Raw genomic sequence first — 22,075 nt, forward strand, 5'->3', positions numbered from 1 at the left:
TTCTCGCTTATAATCACCCCACATTACTGTATTGTTAAATCAGTATAGTTTTTTTTGGTGCATCTAAGTTAGGTACCATATTCAAGTAAATTTTTTTAAATTAACTTGAATCTTTATGCTCTTTGTATATATATATATATATATATACACGTATATACATATATATATATATATATATATATATATATATGTATATATATATATATACATATATATACAAGTATATAAATACATGTATATATATATGTATATATATATATATATATATATACAAATTTGGTATGTTGATGTATGTTTTCATGCTGAATCCAAGTTTGGGATTGATTTATTCCAGAAAAATTTTAGAAAAATGTTATAGAGTTTAAAGTTTGGCCATTTTAACCAAATCAAAAAAAGGTTGTGTTTATCATAAAATGAAAGTGAGCATTAAAAGATGAAGTATTAAACCAAATGAAAACAATGCATAATTCTTTTTCCATCACGCCCTTGCAAATGATAGGCTTTACGAGAAAAATTGTTCAAAATTGGTTAAAAAACACCACCCCCACCCACTACCCGCTTCCAGACTGGTTTTGTCCAATTTCTTTTTGCACTAAGCACTTAAAAACAATGGAAGATGCTGTTTTTGTAAAAAAAAAAAAATTGAAAATTTATTAATTCTTCCCCTTTCCTCTCTCAGTACTGATGTTGATCAATATTTTCTAAACTATGCACTTGAAAATGATGCCTGAAGTATTGAAGGTTAAAAAACAAAAAAGTTTTGGAAATCAGAGATTCACCATTACAATCCCCACTTCCATTATTTTCAAACAGAAAATGAAACATAATTTAAAAACAGTAGTAAAATCTTTTAAAATTTTTTGTTGGCCTCACCCCTTCGTAAATCCTAAAAGTTTGGGTTTTTTCAAAATTTCTTTTTTAATCATAGTTTTAAAATAGAGACAGTCCAAAAGTTGTTTATCATAAAATGATTGTTTTAAACAAATTGAAAGCAATGCATGAGAGATAATAATACATATAGAAAGAGAGAGAATGATAGAGAGTGTTATAACCTTTAGGGTAAACATGGTGGCAGACAAAGAAACTGGAATTTTGCAGTATTATGTTATTCACTTAGTTTTACATGTTTATACATTCATTGCCTTCAAAGTATTCTCCATATGTGTTTTCCACTGTTTGAAACAGTGCTGGAACTCTTGTGAAGTGATGCCATTTAACACCTCTATCGTTTTTTTCTTCATCTCTTCAACATCTGCAAATTCCATAGCACCAACTTTCACTGCCGGTGATGACCTTCAAAAAAAGAGATAAATTGATGACATAGAAAGTGAGAGAGTTGAGTTATTTCTCATAGCAAATTATATATTTTTTAATTATTAATGGACAACTTTATCTTTGAGATGCAAATTTAAAAAACCAAATTTGTTTAACCTGTCTTTATATAGAGAAGAGATTATACAAGTTATTTGGCATAAATGCCAGCTGTTTCCTCTTGAAGTACATCTGCTTATGGCAATATTCTAACCAATATGTATCCATTGTTGGTACTATATGTGAGTCAAAATACATATCAAAATTGAGAATTATGGAATACACACACATATGCATACACACACACACACACACACACACACATATATATATGACAGGTTTCTTTAAGTTTCTGTCCACCAAATCCAATCACTAGGCTTTGGTTGGCCCAGGGCTATAGTAGAAGACACTTGCTCAAAGTGCTACACATTGCAATTGAACTGGGAACCTTACAGTTGGGGAAACAAACTCCTTGCTACAGAGCCATGCCTGTACCTGTCACGTAAATATTGAAAAAAATATTTTCCACTCAAAAGATGAGATTATCAGTAAAAAAAGTTTATAATATTAGTTCTGGTACTTTTAAGGTGTGCTAGCTGGCTGAATCGTTAGCATTTTGTTTGTCTTTATGTTTGTATGTAGTATATAAATATTATATAAATATCATAGAAATAGTTAGAGTTCTTAATGGTATATAAATTATATTGTATTTGAGTATAAAGTGATTAATATAAATTTATTTTGTAACTATGATTTGTAAATTATATTTGTGATTTGTAATAATTTATATTTAAATTAATCTTTGTTATTAGAATATAATATTTTAGGATATTGAGTTATACAAGTTGTGCAACTTTTGCCTTTCATTCTTTCAGGGTTGATAAAATAAGTACCAGTTGAGCACTAGAGTTGAAGTAATTGACTAGCCCTTCCCCTGAAGTTGTTGGCTTTGAGCCAAATTTTAAATCACTATTAGTTCTGATTTTATCCATTCTATCTACTTTTCTTTTATTTAAATGGTACCCAAGATTTTACAAGGGTGGGCTGAAAACTTCATAGGCTGACTGATGCAAAACTGTGAAACCTTGCATGCATTAATTTCCATTAATTGCATTGTTTCTGTCTAGGAAAACTGACCTCTGACTGTTCAAAGGAGACTTCAAAAGCAACTAGTTGCGACTTCTCTTGAAAATTGACAAACTTTGGCATTGTAGTGTTATCAAAAACCTGCAGAAAAAGGCTTTAGCCCCCAACAACACTCATACTGATATAGTTGCTACATTAGGAGATGACACTCCAGCTTTATAAACAGTGCAAAAGTAGGTAACTGAACTTAGGAGGGGATCAGAGAGTGTTGAAGATGATCCGATGTCTGGACATCCTGCAACTGCCACTATTGATGAAAACATTGATCATGTTCACCACATGGTGACGTATTGACTATAAATCAAATAGCCCATACTCTGTGAGAGAATTGAAAATATTCGGCACAATGAAGTTGGCATGATGAAAGTTCCTGTTCACATCTGACACCTGATCAAAAATGCTCCAGCCTGGTCACATCATTGGAAAATCTGACATTATTTGAGTCAGATTCAGCTGGTTTTCTTGAACATTTCTTAATCCAAGATGAGAGTTGGTTTCATCACTTTGAGTCATAGACAAAGAGACAACTCCATGCAGTGGAAACCCTACACCTCACCTGCTCCAAAGAAGGCCAAAGTTGTTATGTCTGCAGGGAATGTGATGGCCTCAATTGTTTTGGGATTTAAAATTGTGTTTATTGACTATCTTCAATGGAGATTATTATGCCAACTTGTTGAGGCAATTAAGTATCAAAATCCTATCAAGACCAAATACCCAGGAAAACTGATGAAAGGGGTCTTGTTTCATCAGGACAATGATACATAAATGGTGGTTTTAATCGAATGCCGTTTCAATTGCATTCACTGATTTTTTTTTACAGCCCAGCAAGTTTTCTGCAATATCAGTGAATGCATTTTTCACTATTTCCTACACTTTGAAGCACAAATTTTGTCTTAGCATGTGACAAATATATACATGCCATTGACAAGCTGCAATGATGTTCTCATCACTCACTTATATCTATTGTGTTTTCACAACATGTCTACGAAGAGATTTTTCTCTCAGACAAAAAAAATATCAGCATAAGGCCTTTCAGTAGTGCATATATATTTAGTGTGATATACATATGGCAAGTGATATATATATATTTTTCAATTTATATTACACAGGTATATTTCATCATTATATTCCCATAAGAAATGGCCAGAATCTCCGATAGAAAATCTCCATGAAGAACTGAGAAAAAACATAGAACCTAGCCTTTTGTGGTTACTTAAGCCAAATAGTATGTACCGATATATCGATCGAATAATGTTGAAGAAACGGACTGGTCAACCTGTTAGTTTTACAGACTTTTTTGGTCTTTTGGTTGGAGAAACATTACTGAAAGGGGTAACTATTTTTTTTTACCTTAATATAACATCTGTTTCTAAAATGCAATGTCCAGAAAATTTCAGACAATTTTCAGTAAAAATTAGGAATTATTCAGCATTAATTATTTTCATTATGCCCATTTAAACTTAAAATTAATTGCAAAAGTACATTGATCATAAAGAGGAACAATTTATCCCCAAACTAAGTTATAACAAACTAGAATTCTAGATTCATTGTTCTTTTTTGCATTCTTATTGTAAAACAAAGTATTGTTATCCCATAAAAAGAAGCAAAGTATGATGCAGTGGCAAGTAGCATACTTTTGCTAACTGTTTAAGATACCTATGTAGTCACAGACAAACATAGACATGGTCTTAACCCTTTCCATCCTTGTCTCGGTTGAGCATTAAATATGTGAAGGGAAAGATGCGGCACCAGCATTCAGATAGAACTCAGTTTGAGCTGAATGGACTAAAACAGCATCAAATGAAGTACTTTGCTCATGAACATAGTGTGCCACCCAATCCAGTAATTGAACCCATGATCTTATTATCATGAGTCCAACACACTAAACACTGAGCAACATACCTTTGTATATTAAAAACACTATAAATTTTTACAGTCAAATATGATGAATATTAATAACATATTTAATGATTTTGTTTTTATCCTACTTATTGTTTATTAAGTTTTACCAAAATTGAGTGAAACTTTCTGGACATGTTTATATACCTTTTTTTTTTTCAATTAATACATGATCTGTGGTACATTATAGGTTTGTAGCAAATTGAATTTTGGGGGACATAGGATTAAATAGTGTTTAGAATATAGTTTTAGGCTTCAGAGATGATAAGGTTAAAGGAAGGAAGTAAAGTTGGGTGAATGAAGTCGTACATAACTGCTAGAAGAGGCAGAACGAAAACAGTATTTCAGTGTGCCTATTGCTGCAATGTGTAGAAGTTTTTGATCAATCTTATATCCTTTTTTCACAACATTTAGTATATTTATATGTAATGTCTGAAATAATTTCAAATATCAGAGTATTACTTCTGTTTAGCTGATGCTCTAACATGAAGAAAATTGAAAATTTGTTCAGATCTAAATTATTTAATGATAGCAAGAAAGTCTAGCCTTATACAGTTAAATTTAGCCTACAGAATTAACAGAGAAGGTATTCATTTTCTGTTTCTGCTGTACTGAGCTGGTGAAAGAAAGACCTGACCCTTAGATAAAATGTCACTCTATTACAAATAACTTTCCCAGATGTGCTTGTATTTCCCCTGACAGCCAGATGAATATATTGCTCACAGCCACATTGAGCTAAGGACCTGACATAATACAAAAGCTTCCATAACAAATGTTTATTCAATTTTTCAAATTTTCTCAAATCCTTGCAATTTTGATCACTGAAAACTGATTGTAATACAATGAAAATTTTATCATATTTTGAAGCTAAATAATAGTAAAGCCCCATTAATGAATCACATGTTCTATTTCTTCAGAGACAAAAGAGTAAATTAAGTGACCAACAAATGAAAGTAAGAGGTGGAAATATACCTTTGCCTATTTATACCTGTGTTCATGTCAAGAATGATGTGTCAGCTAAATCATTCCAAGGTAAGCAGTCTTTATTTTTAACTCAGCATGAGTAATTACTTATTGAAGTCTAACATTAATTAAAATTTGGGGCACTATTTACCAAAAGAGATTCATTATTATGAACACATACAAAGTTGGTAGAATGTGGATTGGGAAGAGCTCCATCCTCAAACAGTGCAATAGTAAGGTCTAAAATTCCCATCCAAGAAACAAGAGACAGATGTCGAGCATGGGTAGCAATATTGCAAGGAAGATCTCAGACCAGACATCGTTGAAGGTTTTGGAGATGTCTAAATTCAGCAACATTGCTATCATTGAACTTCTCAAGGGCAGGGACCTTTGGTAAGTGACACAGAAGAGAAGTCTGAAGTATAGCTGGCTCTATGGAAACCATATTGATGATTACTGGGAAAGGAGAGAGACATTAGGTGATAAAATGTTGAAAAAGTAGCTATAAGCTGGCAAGGTCAGAGAAATTACTCTTTTAGAAGAGGGAATATACTGTGGTATCTTTTCAAACATTGAGATAGATACATTATTTACATTGTTTACTATTGAGAGATATTTGTCCTCATCTTGTTTGTTGTTAACACGTTTTGGCTGATATACCCTCCTCCAGCCTTCTTCAGGTGTCTTTTTGGGGGAAATTTTGAACCTGGGTTCTCATTCCTAAGGTATTTTTCGATGTTGTTGTTGTTGTTGTTGTTATTCAGGTCACTGCCTGGAATCGAACTCGGAATCTGGGAGTTAGTAGCCTGTACTCTTAACCATTACGCCATATGCCCATGGACATATGGTGTAGTGCCCACAGGCATATGGCATAGTGGTTAAGAGCACGGACTACTAACCCCAAGATTCCGAGTTCGATTCTAGGCAGTGACTTGAATAATAGAGAATAATAACAACAACAACAACAACAAAAACAAAAACATCAAAAAATACCTTAGGAATGAGAACCCAGGTTCGAAATTTCCCCAAAAGGACATCTGATGAAGGCTGGAAGGTATATCAGCCGAAATGTTGTGTTAACAACAAACAAGATGAGGACAAATATCTGTCAATTGTAAATAATGTAAATAATGTACATTATTTATCATCTCTTAAATATTGAACTGTATTGAGATAGATTCATGAAAAGAAAGAGAGAGAGAGAAACTGAAGAGTTTGATGAGGAGAGAGACTTGCTCTAGAGTGCATTGTTAGAGGATGATAGAAGGAAAGGCTATGAGGATTAGCTCCCTTATTTTTCAGAAGGATCTGTTCATTTAGGACTTTAGGGCATGGATAAGAATAGTTGTGGAGGAGTTTTCTTAAAAGTATAAAGTGTAGTATCTAAAGGGAAGCAGACAGCAAACAGGGAGTCTTTTTCAGCAGAAGTTGGGGAGTGGTAAATTGGAGGATTCCACAATAGTATTAGAGGTTCTCTTGGCAAAAAAATCAAAAGCACTGCTGCAATTTGGTTCATAGTAAGGCTTGAGGGTCTGCTATGCATGAAGGTATCCTTTGCTTTGGCAACCGTAGTCTTGCAGATATTGCTGTGATGAGTAGAAGTCTTCTAGTGGAGGCGCAATGGCCCAGTGGTTAGGGCAGCGGACTCGCGGTCATAGGATCGCGGTTTCGATTCCCAGACCGGGCGTTGTGAGTGTTTATTGAGCGAAAACACCTAAAAGCTCCACGAGGCTCCGGCAGGGGATGGTGGTGATCCCTGCTGTACTCTTTCACCACAACTTTCTCTCACTCTTACTTCCTGTTTCTGTTGTACCTGTATTTCAAAGGGCCGGCCTTGTCACTCTCTGTGTCACGCTGAATATCCCCGAGAACTACGTTAAGGGTGCACGTGTCTGTGGAGTGCTCAGCCACTTACACGTTAATTTCACGAGCAGGCTGTTCCGTTGATTCGGATCAACCAGAACCCTCATCGTCGTAACCGACGGAGTGCTTCCATCCAGAAGTCTTCTACTTTAGCCTCAGGCTGACCAAAGCCTTGTGAAAGGATCTGGTAGGTGAAAACTGGAAGAAGCCCAACACATATATGTGTGTGTGTGTGTGGGATAACTGGTGTTGGTTTATTTACATCCTTGTGACTTAGCAGCTTGGCATAAGAGACTAACAGAATAAATACTAGGCTTAAAAGACAAATACTGGGGTCGATTTGTTCAGCTAAAACTCTTCGTAGCAGTGCTACAGCATGGCCACAGTCTAATCACTGAAACAAGTAAAAGGCAAAAAGGTAAAGAGACTATCGTACTGTTTTACCTGTTTATCATAGCTGAAAGTTTCCATAACAAACAAACAAACACACAAAAGCCCATGATACAGTCTATTATCCATTTATCTGTGCCACTGGCACGAAGCCAGTTGCCAGTGCTGCCTGACTGGCTCCTATGCCTGTGGCACATAAAAAGCACCATTTGAATATGGTTGATGCCAGTACCACCAGTGGTACATAAAAAGCACCCACAACACTCTCAGAGTAGTTGATGTTAGGAAGGGCATCATCGTGTAGAAACCTTGCCAAATCAGATTGGAGCCTGGTGCAGTCTTCTGGCTTGCCAGTCCTCAGTCAAACCATCCAACCTATGTCAGCATGGAAAGCGGACGTTAGACGATGATGATGATGACGATGACGACGATGACGACGACAACTCTGAAGATAATCTGAATTGATGACTCTGAAGATTACCCTTGTTTTTGAAGTTTATCAGATTAGGAAGAGACGGTGTCAATGACTCTTGTAAATATTCTCAAACTGTGGTTGAATATTGAATTTAAAGGCTGAGGACTCTAGGGTCCACTTAACTGCAGTTCCAAATTGGGTAGATTGAACAGGGTGTTTAATATGGAATTTTAGATAGTGAGATATGATATGGATTACAGAGGTAAAAAGAGAGATGAGTGAGATAGATGGAGTTGGATAGATGAGATAAGCTGATAGATAATAGCATGGGGATTAACAAATGCTACTTGTGATAATGACACTTGAGGTGACATTTATACAAAAACATACACCCCCCTCTCTCTCTCTCTCTCTCTCTCTTCTCTCTCTCTCTCTCTCAGTCTGCTCTCTTGGACCATTTAAAAGTCATACTTTCAAAAAGTTAATATGAGGTTTCAAATACTACAGACGGTAGAAAAAATAAGTAATTCTTTAATTATTTCACATTCAAACTGCTTTATATTTATATATTTACATATATTCTATGAAACAGACTTGATTTTTATAATGTTAGAACTATATATATATATATATATATATATATATATATATATATATATATAGATAGATAGATAGATAGATAGATAGATAGATATAGATATAGATATAGATATACACACAGACACACTCACATATGCACATACCCTACACACATACACACATACACACATACACACATACATACATACAGACAGACAGACAGACAGACAGACAGACAGACAGACAGACATATCATCAGATGAAAGGATGAGTGCATATCAGCAGAAGACCATGCATGATTGTGTTAGCAGAAGGAAAGCTCTTGGATGACAGTAACATTGATCCTCAAAGCAGTCTATCATGGACCAACAACCAGATTGCTAACTCTCACTTTGAAGGGAATGAAAAACACTAAAATGTGTTAACATGCAAGCTTTGTAGCATTAACACCAAAGATACCACCTATATAATAAGTTGTCTGGAAATGTCATCACCTTATTATCTACTGATGAGATTGGCTAAGACACTATACAATGTGATTTGTGGGAAGGATAATTCTAGAACCAAAGATATAAGAACATACTGTGCAGTAGAGACCATAGCCACTCATAATATGAAAGAGTACTGGTGGAATGACCCTATGGAAATCACAGTAAAATGCAACCGTAATATCCTAGACTGAGTTCAAATCTCAATAGAGGTCAACTTTACCTTTCATCTCTCTGGAGTCAATAAAATAATGTACCAGTCCAATACTGTTATCAGTTAACCCACTTCAAAATTGCTGGCCTTATGCCTAAATCAAAAGCCCTTATTATTTTGAATGTAATAAGCCTTGTGTCTATGTTATAGAAATAATTATTATTATTTTCATTTGATTTTCAGAATGGATTGAGTTTACACCATATGAAATTGGCATCCCAAAATATGGAACGTACATGAAGGTTGAACATTTTGGTTCTAAGTTTTTTATGGGTAAAATGTGTCGTGAACACCCAGAACCACCATTGCACTATCTTCAAGGTAAGACATTCAGGAATTGATAATTACATTGTCATGCCATGTTACCAATATTAGCCAGATTATTCAGTATATTTAAGGGCAATAGAACAACAGAAATGGTAGAGCATTGGATTAAATTTAGTGTTCTCTCTTAAGTTTGGAATTAAAACCTTTGTTTGGATTAATTTTGTTAACCACAGCACAAGTATTGCAGTAACTTCAATCAATGTTTATACCAAAACAAATTTAGTGAGATTCTTTTACTTAGTAAAAAATACAAGTTTCCCAAGGTGTGGCATTTTAAATAGTAGAAGTTTGCACCTTCCTAAATGACTCATTCATTGTAATATAGTTTACGTAAATAATTGCCTAATTGCCCATATTCAGCCTAACTAAAAATATTTTAGCTCTTTCACTGTATGCTGTGTCAATCAGAGCACATATCAGTTTTCTATTGTTAAATGAGTAATGATTCTTTCATTACAACAGGTGACGTTTAAAAAAAAAAAAAATGAAAGAAAACAAGCTGTTTCCATAGCCTTCTTTGATCATAATATAAATGCATTTCTGGTCTAGTGCACCTCCAGAAAATCCCCTGCTATGTTATGTCACTGTTGCTGTGTTGTATTCCCAGACAATACAATGCATCAGTCATCTTTGATCAATCAGTGAAATTAGTAGCTGATAAAGGGCAGAAATTAACACCTAATTAGTACTGCTCTATGTTTGTGAACAAGACACTGAGCTTTTAAAAATCTCACCCCACCTAACTGTTAATAGGTAGTACAAGATAACTATTGTTCATTCTTGTATGGTGTAGGTTCCTATCTACTATCTTGTCTCTGTAAAATAAAAAATGGGGGAAGATGAAATTATTAATTGAAATCAGTTCTGGCACTTTATAAATATGGTCTGTCTCCCATTTCTCTTACATATCTTTATTTGGTTCCACCCTAAGACATCAAGATATCTTGTTCTTTAGAAATAATTTCAGGTTTACAAGCCTGTGGGTCTCAAAAATTTCCTAAAACCTTTTAATTTAACACATTTGTGTCATAAGCACGTAAAAAGCACCCACTACACTCACGGAGTGGTTGGCGTTAGGAAGGGCATCCAGCCGTAGAAACACTGCCAGATCAGACTGGGCCTGATGCAGCCTTCTGGCTTCACAGACCCCAGTTAAACCGTCCAACCCATGCTAGCATGGAAAGCGGACGCTAAATGATGATGATGATGATGATGATTTGTGAACCATTAAGTGACTAAGGTTTTTGAGATAATCTTTTGTATCATGATTTACTTAATTTTTGTTTTCATAAGCATTAATTTATTATTATTTGAAATACTGTGTCACCGAGAACTGTCTTTAGATTCACTTGTTCCACATGCATTATAGGCTTAATCCAGTTTAATGCTCTTCCCTGACAAGTGCCAGATTTAGACTTGGTTAGGTCTTAAGCTTTATAAAGCTAGGAAGCCTCTTGCTTAAAAAAATTATACAAAGAAATCTCACAAAAAGTGTAAGGGCACCCTTTAATTATTTTGAGGCTCCTATAGATTGTGGGATTCTAAGCTGTAACTTACTCAGCTTATGTCTAAAGCCTGACTGTTGGATGTCTTTAGTGGAGTCCACTCTGTTAGAAATATTCAGTTCAGGGCCTTGGCCTCAGAAAAAGTCCCACGAGGTGGTAAGTTCTGGATTCAGTCCCACTGAGTGACACCTTGGTCAAGTGTCTTCTATTATAGACTCAGGCCAACCAAAGCCTTATCATTGGATTTGACAGATGGAAACTAACAACCAGTGTTGATGTGTTACATTCCCATAACTTAGTGGTTCAGCAAAAGAGACTGGCAGAATAAGTTTCAGATTTAGAAAAAAATAAGTTCCAGGGTTGATCCATTTGACTAAAATTCTTCAAACTGTGCACCAGTATGGCCACAGTCTAATAACTGAAACAAGTAAATGATAAAAGATCCTGTGACCATTCTTGTAGGCCTTTGCAAAAAGGACATAGGCACTGCCAATCCTACTCTTACTAAATCATACTAGAAAATGAATAAAATCTATTAATTTAATCAACCTTCATCTCCAAGTCCACTTTAAATTGGTAGTTAAATCTCATAGTATGGAAAAATCTAAAAAATTTCTTTGACTATTTCCATCATTTGTAATGCTGAAATATGAAGAATACGTTGCAGGTGAAAGGTGTTTACCATCTCAGCTTCTAAAAAACTTATTAAGAAATAATCTAAGTTATATAAATGTAACCACTATCTACAGGTATTTGGGGAAGTGCCTTTTGCATCTTGTTCAAAAGATTACTGGAAGACAAATCAAGAAAGGATCCAGTTGGAATGATCCGGCATGATATACGTGAGTATACAACTTTCTTTCATTTCTGAATGATTTTGTTATTTGTTAGTTACAACTTCTAATGGTAATTTGTATGGAATTGTTACTTTATCTATCTATCAATCTGTCCATTTCTCCAACTATATATCATTTGATCTATCTAACTATATATTCACCTATCTACCTTCCTATCTACCTACCTACGTCCCCACCCAAGTTTCTGAAAACAATTTTATTTATTTTATTTAACAGAAATGGAATTAGACAAGCAGCAACTGGATACTAACTCTGATTCATCAGATGATGAGGAAGAGATTAAACAAGAGGAGACACTAAAGAGAAGAAGTGTAGTGATGCAACATCATTTGAGTTCCAGAAAATCAAATGAAGGCATCCCAAAAAATTCTGTTGAAACTGGAATCAACGCCCTTAATAACATAGATCCTAATGACATTTCAGTCAGAAGAGGATCAAATGAAGGAGATGCTTCAAGTAAAGATGGATCTGATAGCGAGAAAAAAGCTTCAGGTTCTGAGGGATTCTGGACCCAAATGTTAAGGGGATTACTTGAGAAGTAAGTATGTTCTTTAAGTCATTATTATTTGGCAGAACCAGTTGAGCAGCTTGCTTTCCTTTATGTTCTGAGTTCAAATTCCACCAAGGTTCACTTCAATCCTTAAGAGTTTGATAGAATGAGTGTCAGTCAAGTAAAATATATGTACACACACAGAATTGAAGCACTTGAAAAATCAGATACGGTTGTAACGTCTTGGTTGAAAATATTATCATCTATATAATATATATATATATATGTGTTACCAGTGCCGGTGGCATGTAAGAGAACCTTCTGTTTCGCGACCGTTGCCAGCACCGCCCCGTTTCGTGTCCGTTGCCAGCCTCGCCTGGCCCTCGTGCCGGTGGCACATAAAAAGCACCATCCGTTCGTGGCCTTTTGCCAGCTCTGTCTGGCACCTGTGCGGGTGGCACGTAAAAAGCACCCACTACACTCACGGAGTGGTTGGCGTTAGGAAGGGCATCCAGCCGTAGAAACACTGCCAGATTTGACTGGGCCTGATGAAGCCTTCTGGCTTCACAGACCCCAGTACAACCGTCCAACCCATGCCAGCATGGAAAACGGACGCTAAATGATGATGATGCTGATGATGATATATATATATATATATATATGTGAAACATCTGTGTTTCTATGCTCACTACAATAGTCAGGGCTGGCCAAGACCTTGTGAGTAGATTTGGTAGATGGAAACTGAAAGAATCCCACAATATATATATATGTGTGTGTATTTTGTTATCTTGCTTTGGCATAATGATACCAATAGCCCGGTGTTAGAACTCAATGTACATATTGCTTCTGAACGAATAAGAAGTATGAATGACAAACAAATAAACAACTATGTTATGAACTCCATTAGCTTACAGCTGTTTCTGCTATAAGATGCAATGCACTCAGAGTTGTATGCTTGAGTGTCACCCTATAGCTTCATTGGAACTTCAGTGCATGTCCCTGAATCCCTTGAACAATCAGATACAGTTGTAATGTCCCAGTTGAAAATATATGATACATCCACTTTTCCATGGATTAGACCTTTTGTATAACTGGATGCCATTCCCATCACTAAGCTTCACCTGTTTCTAAGTAAAGTAATAGTTCAGCATACCTTGATATGATTACCTGGAATATTGGAAACAAAGTGTTATGTGTGTGTTTGGGTTCTAATGGGAAAGACAACCAGTTGAAAACCATTGTTATTGTTTACGTGTTTATTTTCATTACTTGATACACGAACGACCACATTACAGCGTAGTGATACATTATATACTTTACACACAGTTTATACTGTTCACTAACAAATAGTGCCAAGAGTGGGGATGTGGTTTGGCATACGCAAACACATACATATGAATATGTAACACAAAGAACACCTCTTCCATGTCAATGACACTTGTATACAACTGTTATCTTTTTTGCCTTCCTTTAGCAAAACAATCAATTTCCTTCTTTTGGTTGTTGTGATAAAAAAAAACACATTTGAAATGTCTGAAGACATGACTTTTCTTTTCTTATCAAACTTTCATTAGCCTTTTTCAATACCTCTTAAAAAGTATTGCCTCAACTATGGCCTCTGAGTATTGCTCCTCCGAATTCCATTCGGTTCCTTTGCCCATCACGCATGTTATGTGACATTTTCATCAAAATTGCACACTAATCAAAATCTTTCTTCCTAATAATTGTGATTCTCTGGAACTATCACCTGTCTATGTTGTTGTTTATGAGTAAGCAGGTATTTTGAAAATAGCTGCAAACTCATAAACAACATAGACTGTGCCCTGGAAGCATTCCGTCGGTTACGACAATGAGGGTTCCGGTTGATCCGAATCAACGGAACAGCCTGCTCGTGAAATTAAAGTGTAAGTCGCTGAGCACTGCACAGACACGTGTACCCTTAATGTAGTTCTCGGGGATATTCAGCGTGACACAGAGAGTGACAAGGCCGGCCCTTTGAAATACAGGTACAACAGAAACAGGAAGTAAGAGTGAGAGAAAGTTGTAGTGAAAGAGTACAGCAGGGATCACCACCATCCCCTGCCGGAGCCTCGTGGAGCTTTTAGGTGTTTTCGCTCAATAAACACTCACAACGCCCGGTCTGGGAATCGAAACCGCGATCCTATGACCGCGAGTCCGCTGCCCTAACCACTGGGCCATTGCGCCTCCACCAAGACTGTGCCCTACATAGTTATAGGCTGCCCTTTTGCAAAGCACAGCACCCATTCAGCCACCTTACCAGGTTTATGGGGAAGTCATAAGACTGCAACATGACAGATTGTGAAGAGGTGGCAGAAGAGCCAATTATGCGCCTTAAATTGATGCTGAGTGGAGGATTCCTGGTCAGAATCTGCAAACTCTTTCAAGAGAGTAACTGCAACATTTCCATAGAGATGGAACTCATTGTTGTGTAATCAACTAATGAAAGATTCGTTATGACTCAAGCTCCCAATTCAAAGACAAATAATAGAATCGGGTGTTGACAGAAAGGAATCGGTAAAGGCAACATGACCAAATGATGATGTTATTGTTTAGATCTGTGACCAAAAATGTTTTACTAGCAGCCATCCCATCTTTTGCTTTCAAGCATCAGAGTATATTTCGGACTACATTATCCAAGAGGTTCACTTCATTTATTCTTCATACATCAGTCTTCTGCTGACATTCAAATTGAAGATCAACTGCGTAGCCTCCATTAGTCCAGGAGATCTTGCAGGGGCTATGTGCATTGATCCTCTACCTCAAACTAAATAATAGTTCTCATCTCAACCAAGAAAAAAACTATGTTTCTGTGATCATTGAATTTTTAGTCTATTTTTAATTGTTGCTAACTCATATTAAATAATTGTCTTCATCAAATACAGAAAATACACAAAAAATAAATGAAATATAAATAAATCTTTTCATGTCTGAAATTTTATTTTCTAGTAAGAATTGGGAAGTGTTGAGTACACGAGCTGGAAGAGCTGGTGTTGTGCATAATCCAATGCGGGGTTTATTCCTCAACAAAAGTTATCCATTGTCACCATTCACACCTTCTATCGTTGATGATAAAAGTAAGTAAAGCTCTTGTTTCTCCACACTCTTTTAATTTATAAAGTGTAGTTCTGTAAAATAGGACATCTATAAATATATAATTAAAAATAAACTCTAGGAATAACCTAATTGTAATTTATCATGCGCCACATGCTTACAACTGGCTGGCTTCTTCAGTATCACTTAATGTCCATGTTCCATACTGGCATGAGTTGGAGCTGGCATAGATTCTGTTTATAAATAACACAGAGACCTTTCAAAGTCATGTGATGTCCTACCATATCTGTTTATATATCAATCTAACTAACTAGATGTTAACCAGCTGCTTGTCTATCTGTCTACCTGAGAAAGATTTCAGAGGTAATTGAGTAAGGACCACCAGGAAGTACCAGCTGTATGAGGCCATTACTATCATTAGAGTATTTTGTTTTATTTTCAATCCTCACGGGATGTTCAGGTTAAATTTGGTGATTATTCATATCTCATTTTCTCAAAAGCAGCTTGATGTGTTGATGAAGAGTCAACAGTATTGAAGAGCATAAAGATGAAAGTTGTAGTTGAGAAAAACTTAGCTGACATGGAGGACTAGAAGCCATCTGAATATTGGAAAAGAGTTACTCTTATTGTGTTGATTTGTACGGGTATCAAAGTGCTAACATCACAACTGCTGCTCAATGCCCTGAGAACACTGTAAAAGCTGTAAAGCATGACATGGTCAGTTACAATGTAAAATGTGTAGCTGTGGTCAGCAGGAAGGGACGCAACAAGTATTCTGACAGTGCCTTAGGTTCAATTCAGACTGCTATGTGAAGCTGCTGGAGACTGTGGTCAAACCATGGCAGGATTTTGCTCCATACCAAATCCTGCTGCCACAGAAAAACATCAAAAGTGGTTGTTGGAGACTCCTAATTCCATCAATTGTAATCCCATGTGTGGAGTGCCATGTGTGGAGTGCCATTGAGCAAGACACCAACCACTCTGCCTGAAACACCAAGGCCAGGCTAGTGGCCAAGATCAAGATGTCTGAAGATCATCCCTGGAACATATGCACTAGGTTCCAGAGCTGTTTTAAGGCCATGGTGGAAGCTGAGGGCAGCTCCTTTGAGTAAACTGTTATCTCCCAGCAATAACCAAGTTGATATTTTTTGATTTTTTAAAATTCTTTTATTTTTGGATGGGATATTGTATTTTCTTTTCCTTTTATGCAAACTGCCAAATGTAACCCAAACACCCTGTGTACGGATGAAAGGGAATATAACGGACAGAAGAGCTTCTTTTGAGCTTCTGGTACTTATAATATTATAACCTAAATCCCCAAAACAAAATTTTTAAAATGATGATCTGAGGGGGGGGGTATAATGTTTATTTGATTTTGTGATTTAGAAGAAGGAAGGAGGGGAGCAGGATGACTTTTATAGGATCTTTGAGATTAGTTGTAGAAAGTGAAGAAGAATCTGCAACTCATAATCAGGATCTGAGTTGCTGTTATGACTAGGAACAGATATCAGCAAGACAACTTCTTCTACCTGTAACCTGTAACTAATGGCAACACTCTAAAAGGGAGAGCATAGTCATCAAGACTGGAGGCCTGCTCTGAATGTATAAATGTTTTCAACTGAGTGAGCAGTTCTAAGGGCTCCCAAAGGCCAGTTGGTGATTGTGTTTTAACAAGGGAGACATGTTAGGTCTATCACTCGATACTTTTTTTGTATCAATTCTGGCATGTATGTCATAGTTTAAAAACCCATTCATTCTAAGCTTCATGCATAAAAGACCAGGGAGATAATTTGGTTTATCACTATGCAGATAATACCAGATGTACAAACACGCAACATACACAAGCAACCACACACACACACACACACACACACATATCGATGCAGAAAGCATATCCTAATCCAAGAAAAGACAACCCTATGGTCTTGTAGAAATTCTAGCAAAGAAAGGTTTGAGAGTTGCTTTTCTCGATCCATTATCTTGAGTCATCAAAAGTAGCTAAGTTCTGTGGTCCCACTCTGTGAGCTTTAACCTCAGAGTATAAGAAAGAATAAGCAATTTTATAGGAGCTAAGACTGCTGTCAAAGTCAGTGAAGAAACAAGTTAAAAAACACAGTTCGATTTTAGGACTATAACAGCAGTGATGGAAATTGTGGAGTATTCAGGAGTGACTTATGATGCCTAATCCTACCTTCCTAATCTCAGTCTCACAGACCTTAGTTCATTCCTACTTCTTAATACTCATTCCCTTCACTGTATAACAGTTGTTCTATAATATGGAATTAGAAGATTCAAAGCCCTTCCTCACAAATATCCATCTTGAGAATATTTTTAGCTAAAACTTTATGATAATTTCTTCTTTTTCAAGTGGCTGAAACCAAGATCGATTTTCCAAAGTCATGCCAAGAATCTCAGTCGTTGCGTAGCCTTAGTAAGTCTTCAATTTCACATTGTGTGTCTCTATCAATAACATCAAGGTAGCTGTATGGTCTTTGTTTTCAATTAAAGTTCAGAAGTCTGATACGTCTTGTTGTTCAGCATGGTAGCAGTGACTGGTAAAGCCTACCCTGTGCTGAGCAACAATTTTAAAGATGCAGGGAATATGTCCATAAATCTCCTCTTTAGTCTTGTATTTATGCCAGGAGATGTTCTGAGCCCTCATGAGAAACCTCTTCCTGGTTGAGGTTTCATCTCTACACTTGCCTGAAAAAGGCCAGCATAAGTGACTTTAAAATACAGGATTACAAGATATTTTGAAACTTTTTACCAGCACTCCAAATCAATTCATAATGCAATGATAGGTTAATCACAGGAAATTAGCTCATATACAAAAATAATAATCTTTTAATAAGAATATTTACTGATTGACATTTCTCATTCCATTTTACAGCTGATGAATTTGATGGCAATTTTGAGATGGCAAATACAAAAGAGAAACGCTTATACATGGTAGATGCTGGTCTCACTTTCAACTCTCCTTTTCCTTTGATACTACGACCCCAGCGAGGTGTAAAACTCATATTATCTTTTGACTTCAGTGCACGAGACTCTGATGTTGCAGAACCATTCAAAGTAGGTACAATCTGTATGACTAATCTAAGAATTTTCTTGAGAACCATCTTAATAGTACAAATATCACCCATGAATTGGGAGTATTTCTTATGCAATAAAGCTTCAAATGTTGGATTTAATGTTTGAACTATATAATCATCATCCATTGCCATTATTTAATGTTCATTTTCCATACTGGCATTCAATATTCAATTTTAAAAAGTTTAGTTTATGTTAAATATATTAGAACCTCTCTAATTTGATTTTTTTTATCTATCTGTTCTAAATCTGTTCAAAGAAGATTATCACTAAACCTGGTTTAATTATTGCAGGAACTTTTGTTGGCAGAAAAGTGGGCTCGAATAAACAACTTGCCTTTCCCTCCTATTGATACTTCAGTCTTTGAAAAAGAAGGAATGAAAGAATTATATATCTTCCGTCATCCAGATGACCCATACTGCCCAGTAATCATGCATTTTGTGTTGTGTAACTTAAAATTCAGAGATTTTAAGGAACCAGGTAAAACTGACTTAATATTTATATTCATCTGTGGTAACGTGTGAAATTTATTTTTATTAAATAAAATATCTTTATCAGAGATTGCATTTAAACTTTTAGGTAGCAGTTGCATTGCAATGATACAATAAAAGATGCAGTTGCATCCACAACATGGAAAAGCATATAGTGTGATAGAAATAAATATTCTAGAACCAATATTAAGGATTACTTAAACAAATGCATGGGCGTGAGGTTAAGAATATGCTAAACTCACAAGTGCAACTTGATAAATGTGAAAGCCTGTAGGAGAGTCCATTCCTGTTAAGTCACACATTTAATGCATTACCAGGTCATCTAGACCGTGGGTACCATTAGCAGAGTCCACTTTGTTGTAATCATTCAAGCAAGAACTCCAGCCTGAGAACAACTTCCTTAATTTTCCCTACTAGTCTTGGATGCTCAAAAAGGGTCCTGAATGCTTGCTTCAGCATTGCCATCATCATCATCATCATCATTTAACATCCCTCTTCCATGCCAACATAGGTTGGATGGCTTGACAGGAGCTGGTAAGGCCAGGGACCACACCAAATTCCATAGTCTGTTTTGGTTTGGTTTCTATGGCTGGATGCCCTCCCTCATACCAACCACTCTACAGAGTGTACTGGGTGCTTTTTATGTAGCTCTATCACTGGTGCTTTTTTAAGTGGCACTAGCACCAATGCTTTTTACATGGCACCTTGGTTTTAGTGTCTCCAATTCTGTTGTGATGAGTGAATCTTCTCAAGTAAAACAATGTGCAACACATCTCAGTCCCCTATCGTCTTCAGAAGGTTCAGCTTTTTGAGATCAGCTTTCAAAATTTCCTTTCATATCTTTCTAGGTCTCCTTCTTCCACAACTTCCCTCCACTTGCTTAGTAATTAGTAGAAGATGCTATAAAATAAGACATTATTATAGAAGCAGTTAAATCACCTTACAGTCTCATATAATGCAAGTTAAATATGTTCGTTGAATGATAATCATAAATTCTTTTCAAAATATTGAATACAAGATTAAAAACATTCCACTTTGGATTTCATGATGATCAAAAATGAGAGTTTTAGCCGATATAATTCATAATCCAATACCTTATCAATTTTATGACTTTTGTTGCATTATTACAACATTAATCAACTTTTGCTTTATTTCCTGAAGGTGTTCCAAGAGAAACAAAAGAGGAAAAAGAATTTGCAGACTTCAACATTTATGATGATCCAGACACACCATATTCAACATTTAACTTCAGTTATAGTAATCTGGCTTTTGATCGACTGACAAAACTTACAGAATTCAACACATTGTTACACATAGATGACATTAAGGAATGTATTGCTCAGCAAGTTGAACTGAACAGATTCTTGCCAAAGAAAGTGCCAATTCAGTTCAAGAATGTCAAACGTCTTCCCATCAAATCTGTTGACAATCAAAACAAACTGAAACAATATATTCAACAAATGAAGCGCTCCAACACTGCCCGTACCGTTGAGCTGGAAAAAAAATACAGCAAACAATCAGTAAATGGAACCAATCAAACACAGACGATACAGCATTTAACGAGAGGGCAACGTTCAATGAAATTGTCAATTAATTTACCAATGAGAGAAATTAATAGAGCATCATGTAAATCTGTATATTTTGACTCAAGAGAAAGTCTTAGTGACACCAGTGATAGTTCTGATGAAGAATACTCATCTCCTTTATAATCAAATCAGGATGAATATGAATTGGTTAAACAGTGCAGCACAACATTCCTCACAGACGTTTTTAACAAAACATTATATCATTGTAACATATCATTCTACATAAGATTTTGTTAGAGCATTTTATATTATTATTATATCCTTGAATTTTGATAAAGCATTGTCATTACATTATATGCATACCATATATATATATATATATATATATATCATTGCATTCTCTCGTAGCATTGCAATAGCAGTCTGTCATTTCTTTCTCAAGGAACAGACTATTTTTTTTATCACATTCAGGGTATGTGTCCATGCCTTACCAAATAGTGTCACCATAAAACAGTGGTCATCTTACTTACGAGCTTACATACAATTGCCAATCTAGGCACAGTATTTTTGCTATTTATGGTATGTGGCTGTAGTCACTATAAAGTAAAAGGATAATGTCCATGAAGCAGTTTTATGCTCAACAACATATAAAAGTCCAGCAACAAATTAAAAATTTCAAGATATTTTCACATAAATAATTAATATAACCATCCCTCACCTAAATGTAAGGTCTTAAACCTCTGCTAGAAATATATATTCTTCTATTCTCTTATTTTTTTACTTGTTTCAGCCATTTGACTGTAGCCATGCTGGAGCACTGCCTTATATATATATATATGTATATATATATATATATATATTATATATATATATATCATTGCATTCTCTCGTAGCATTGCAATAGCAGTCTGTCATTTCTTTCTCAAGGAACAGACTATTTTTTTATCACATTCAGGGTATGTGTCCATGCCTTACCAAATAGTGTCACCATAAAACAGTGGTCATCTTACTTACGAGCTTACATACAATTGCCAATCTAGGCACAGTATTTTTGCTATTTATGGTATGTGGCTGTAGTCACTATAAAGTAAAAGGATAATGTCCATGAAGCAGTTTTATGCTCAACAACATATAAAAGTCCAGCAACAAATTAAAAATTTCAAGATATTTTCACATAAATAATTAATATAACCATCCCTCACCTAAATGTAAGGTCTTAAACCTCTGCTAGAAATATATATTCTTCTATTCTCTTATTTTTTTACTTGTTTCAGCCATTTGACTGTAGCCATGCTGGAGCACTGCCTTATATATATATATATATATATATATATATATATATATATATATATATGTATATATATATATATATATATATATACAAACAGGAATGTGAAACTCTGAGTAACAGTCTTGTGATAATTTCGACAGACAGACAGATTATTTATA

At 35.5% G+C, this 22,075-nt stretch overlaps 1 protein-coding gene across 2 annotated transcripts in view; it reads left to right on the forward strand.

The window, feature by feature from the left end:
* LOC115209667 (cytosolic phospholipase A2-like) overlaps positions 1-21,301 on the forward strand; it is a 93,173-nt gene extending 71,872 nt beyond the window's left edge. The window contains exons 9-18 of one of the 2 annotated variants that reach the window (XM_029778135.2): positions 3,567-3,789; positions 5,274-5,388; positions 9,452-9,589; positions 11,850-11,942; positions 12,174-12,495; positions 15,415-15,542; positions 17,888-17,950; positions 18,410-18,591; positions 18,903-19,089; positions 20,262-21,301. In XM_029778135.2, the coding sequence (XP_029633995.1) occupies positions 3,567-3,789; positions 5,274-5,388; positions 9,452-9,589; positions 11,850-11,942; positions 12,174-12,495; positions 15,415-15,542; positions 17,888-17,950; positions 18,410-18,591; positions 18,903-19,089; positions 20,262-20,809 (1,999 nt within the window). In that variant the 3' untranslated portion in view covers positions 20,810-21,301. The remainder of the gene's footprint in view (positions 1-3,566; positions 3,790-5,273; positions 5,389-9,451; positions 9,590-11,849; positions 11,943-12,173; positions 12,496-15,414; positions 15,543-17,887; positions 17,951-18,409; positions 18,592-18,902; positions 19,090-20,261) is intronic. The other variant, XM_029778136.2, reaches the window with a different exon arrangement.
* The last annotated feature ends 774 nt before the right edge of the window (positions 21,302-22,075 follow it).

This window comes from Octopus sinensis, linkage group LG3, assembly GCF_006345805.1.
Source record: "Octopus sinensis linkage group LG3, ASM634580v1, whole genome shotgun sequence".
NCBI lineage: Eukaryota > Metazoa > Mollusca > Cephalopoda > Octopoda > Octopodidae > Octopus > Octopus sinensis.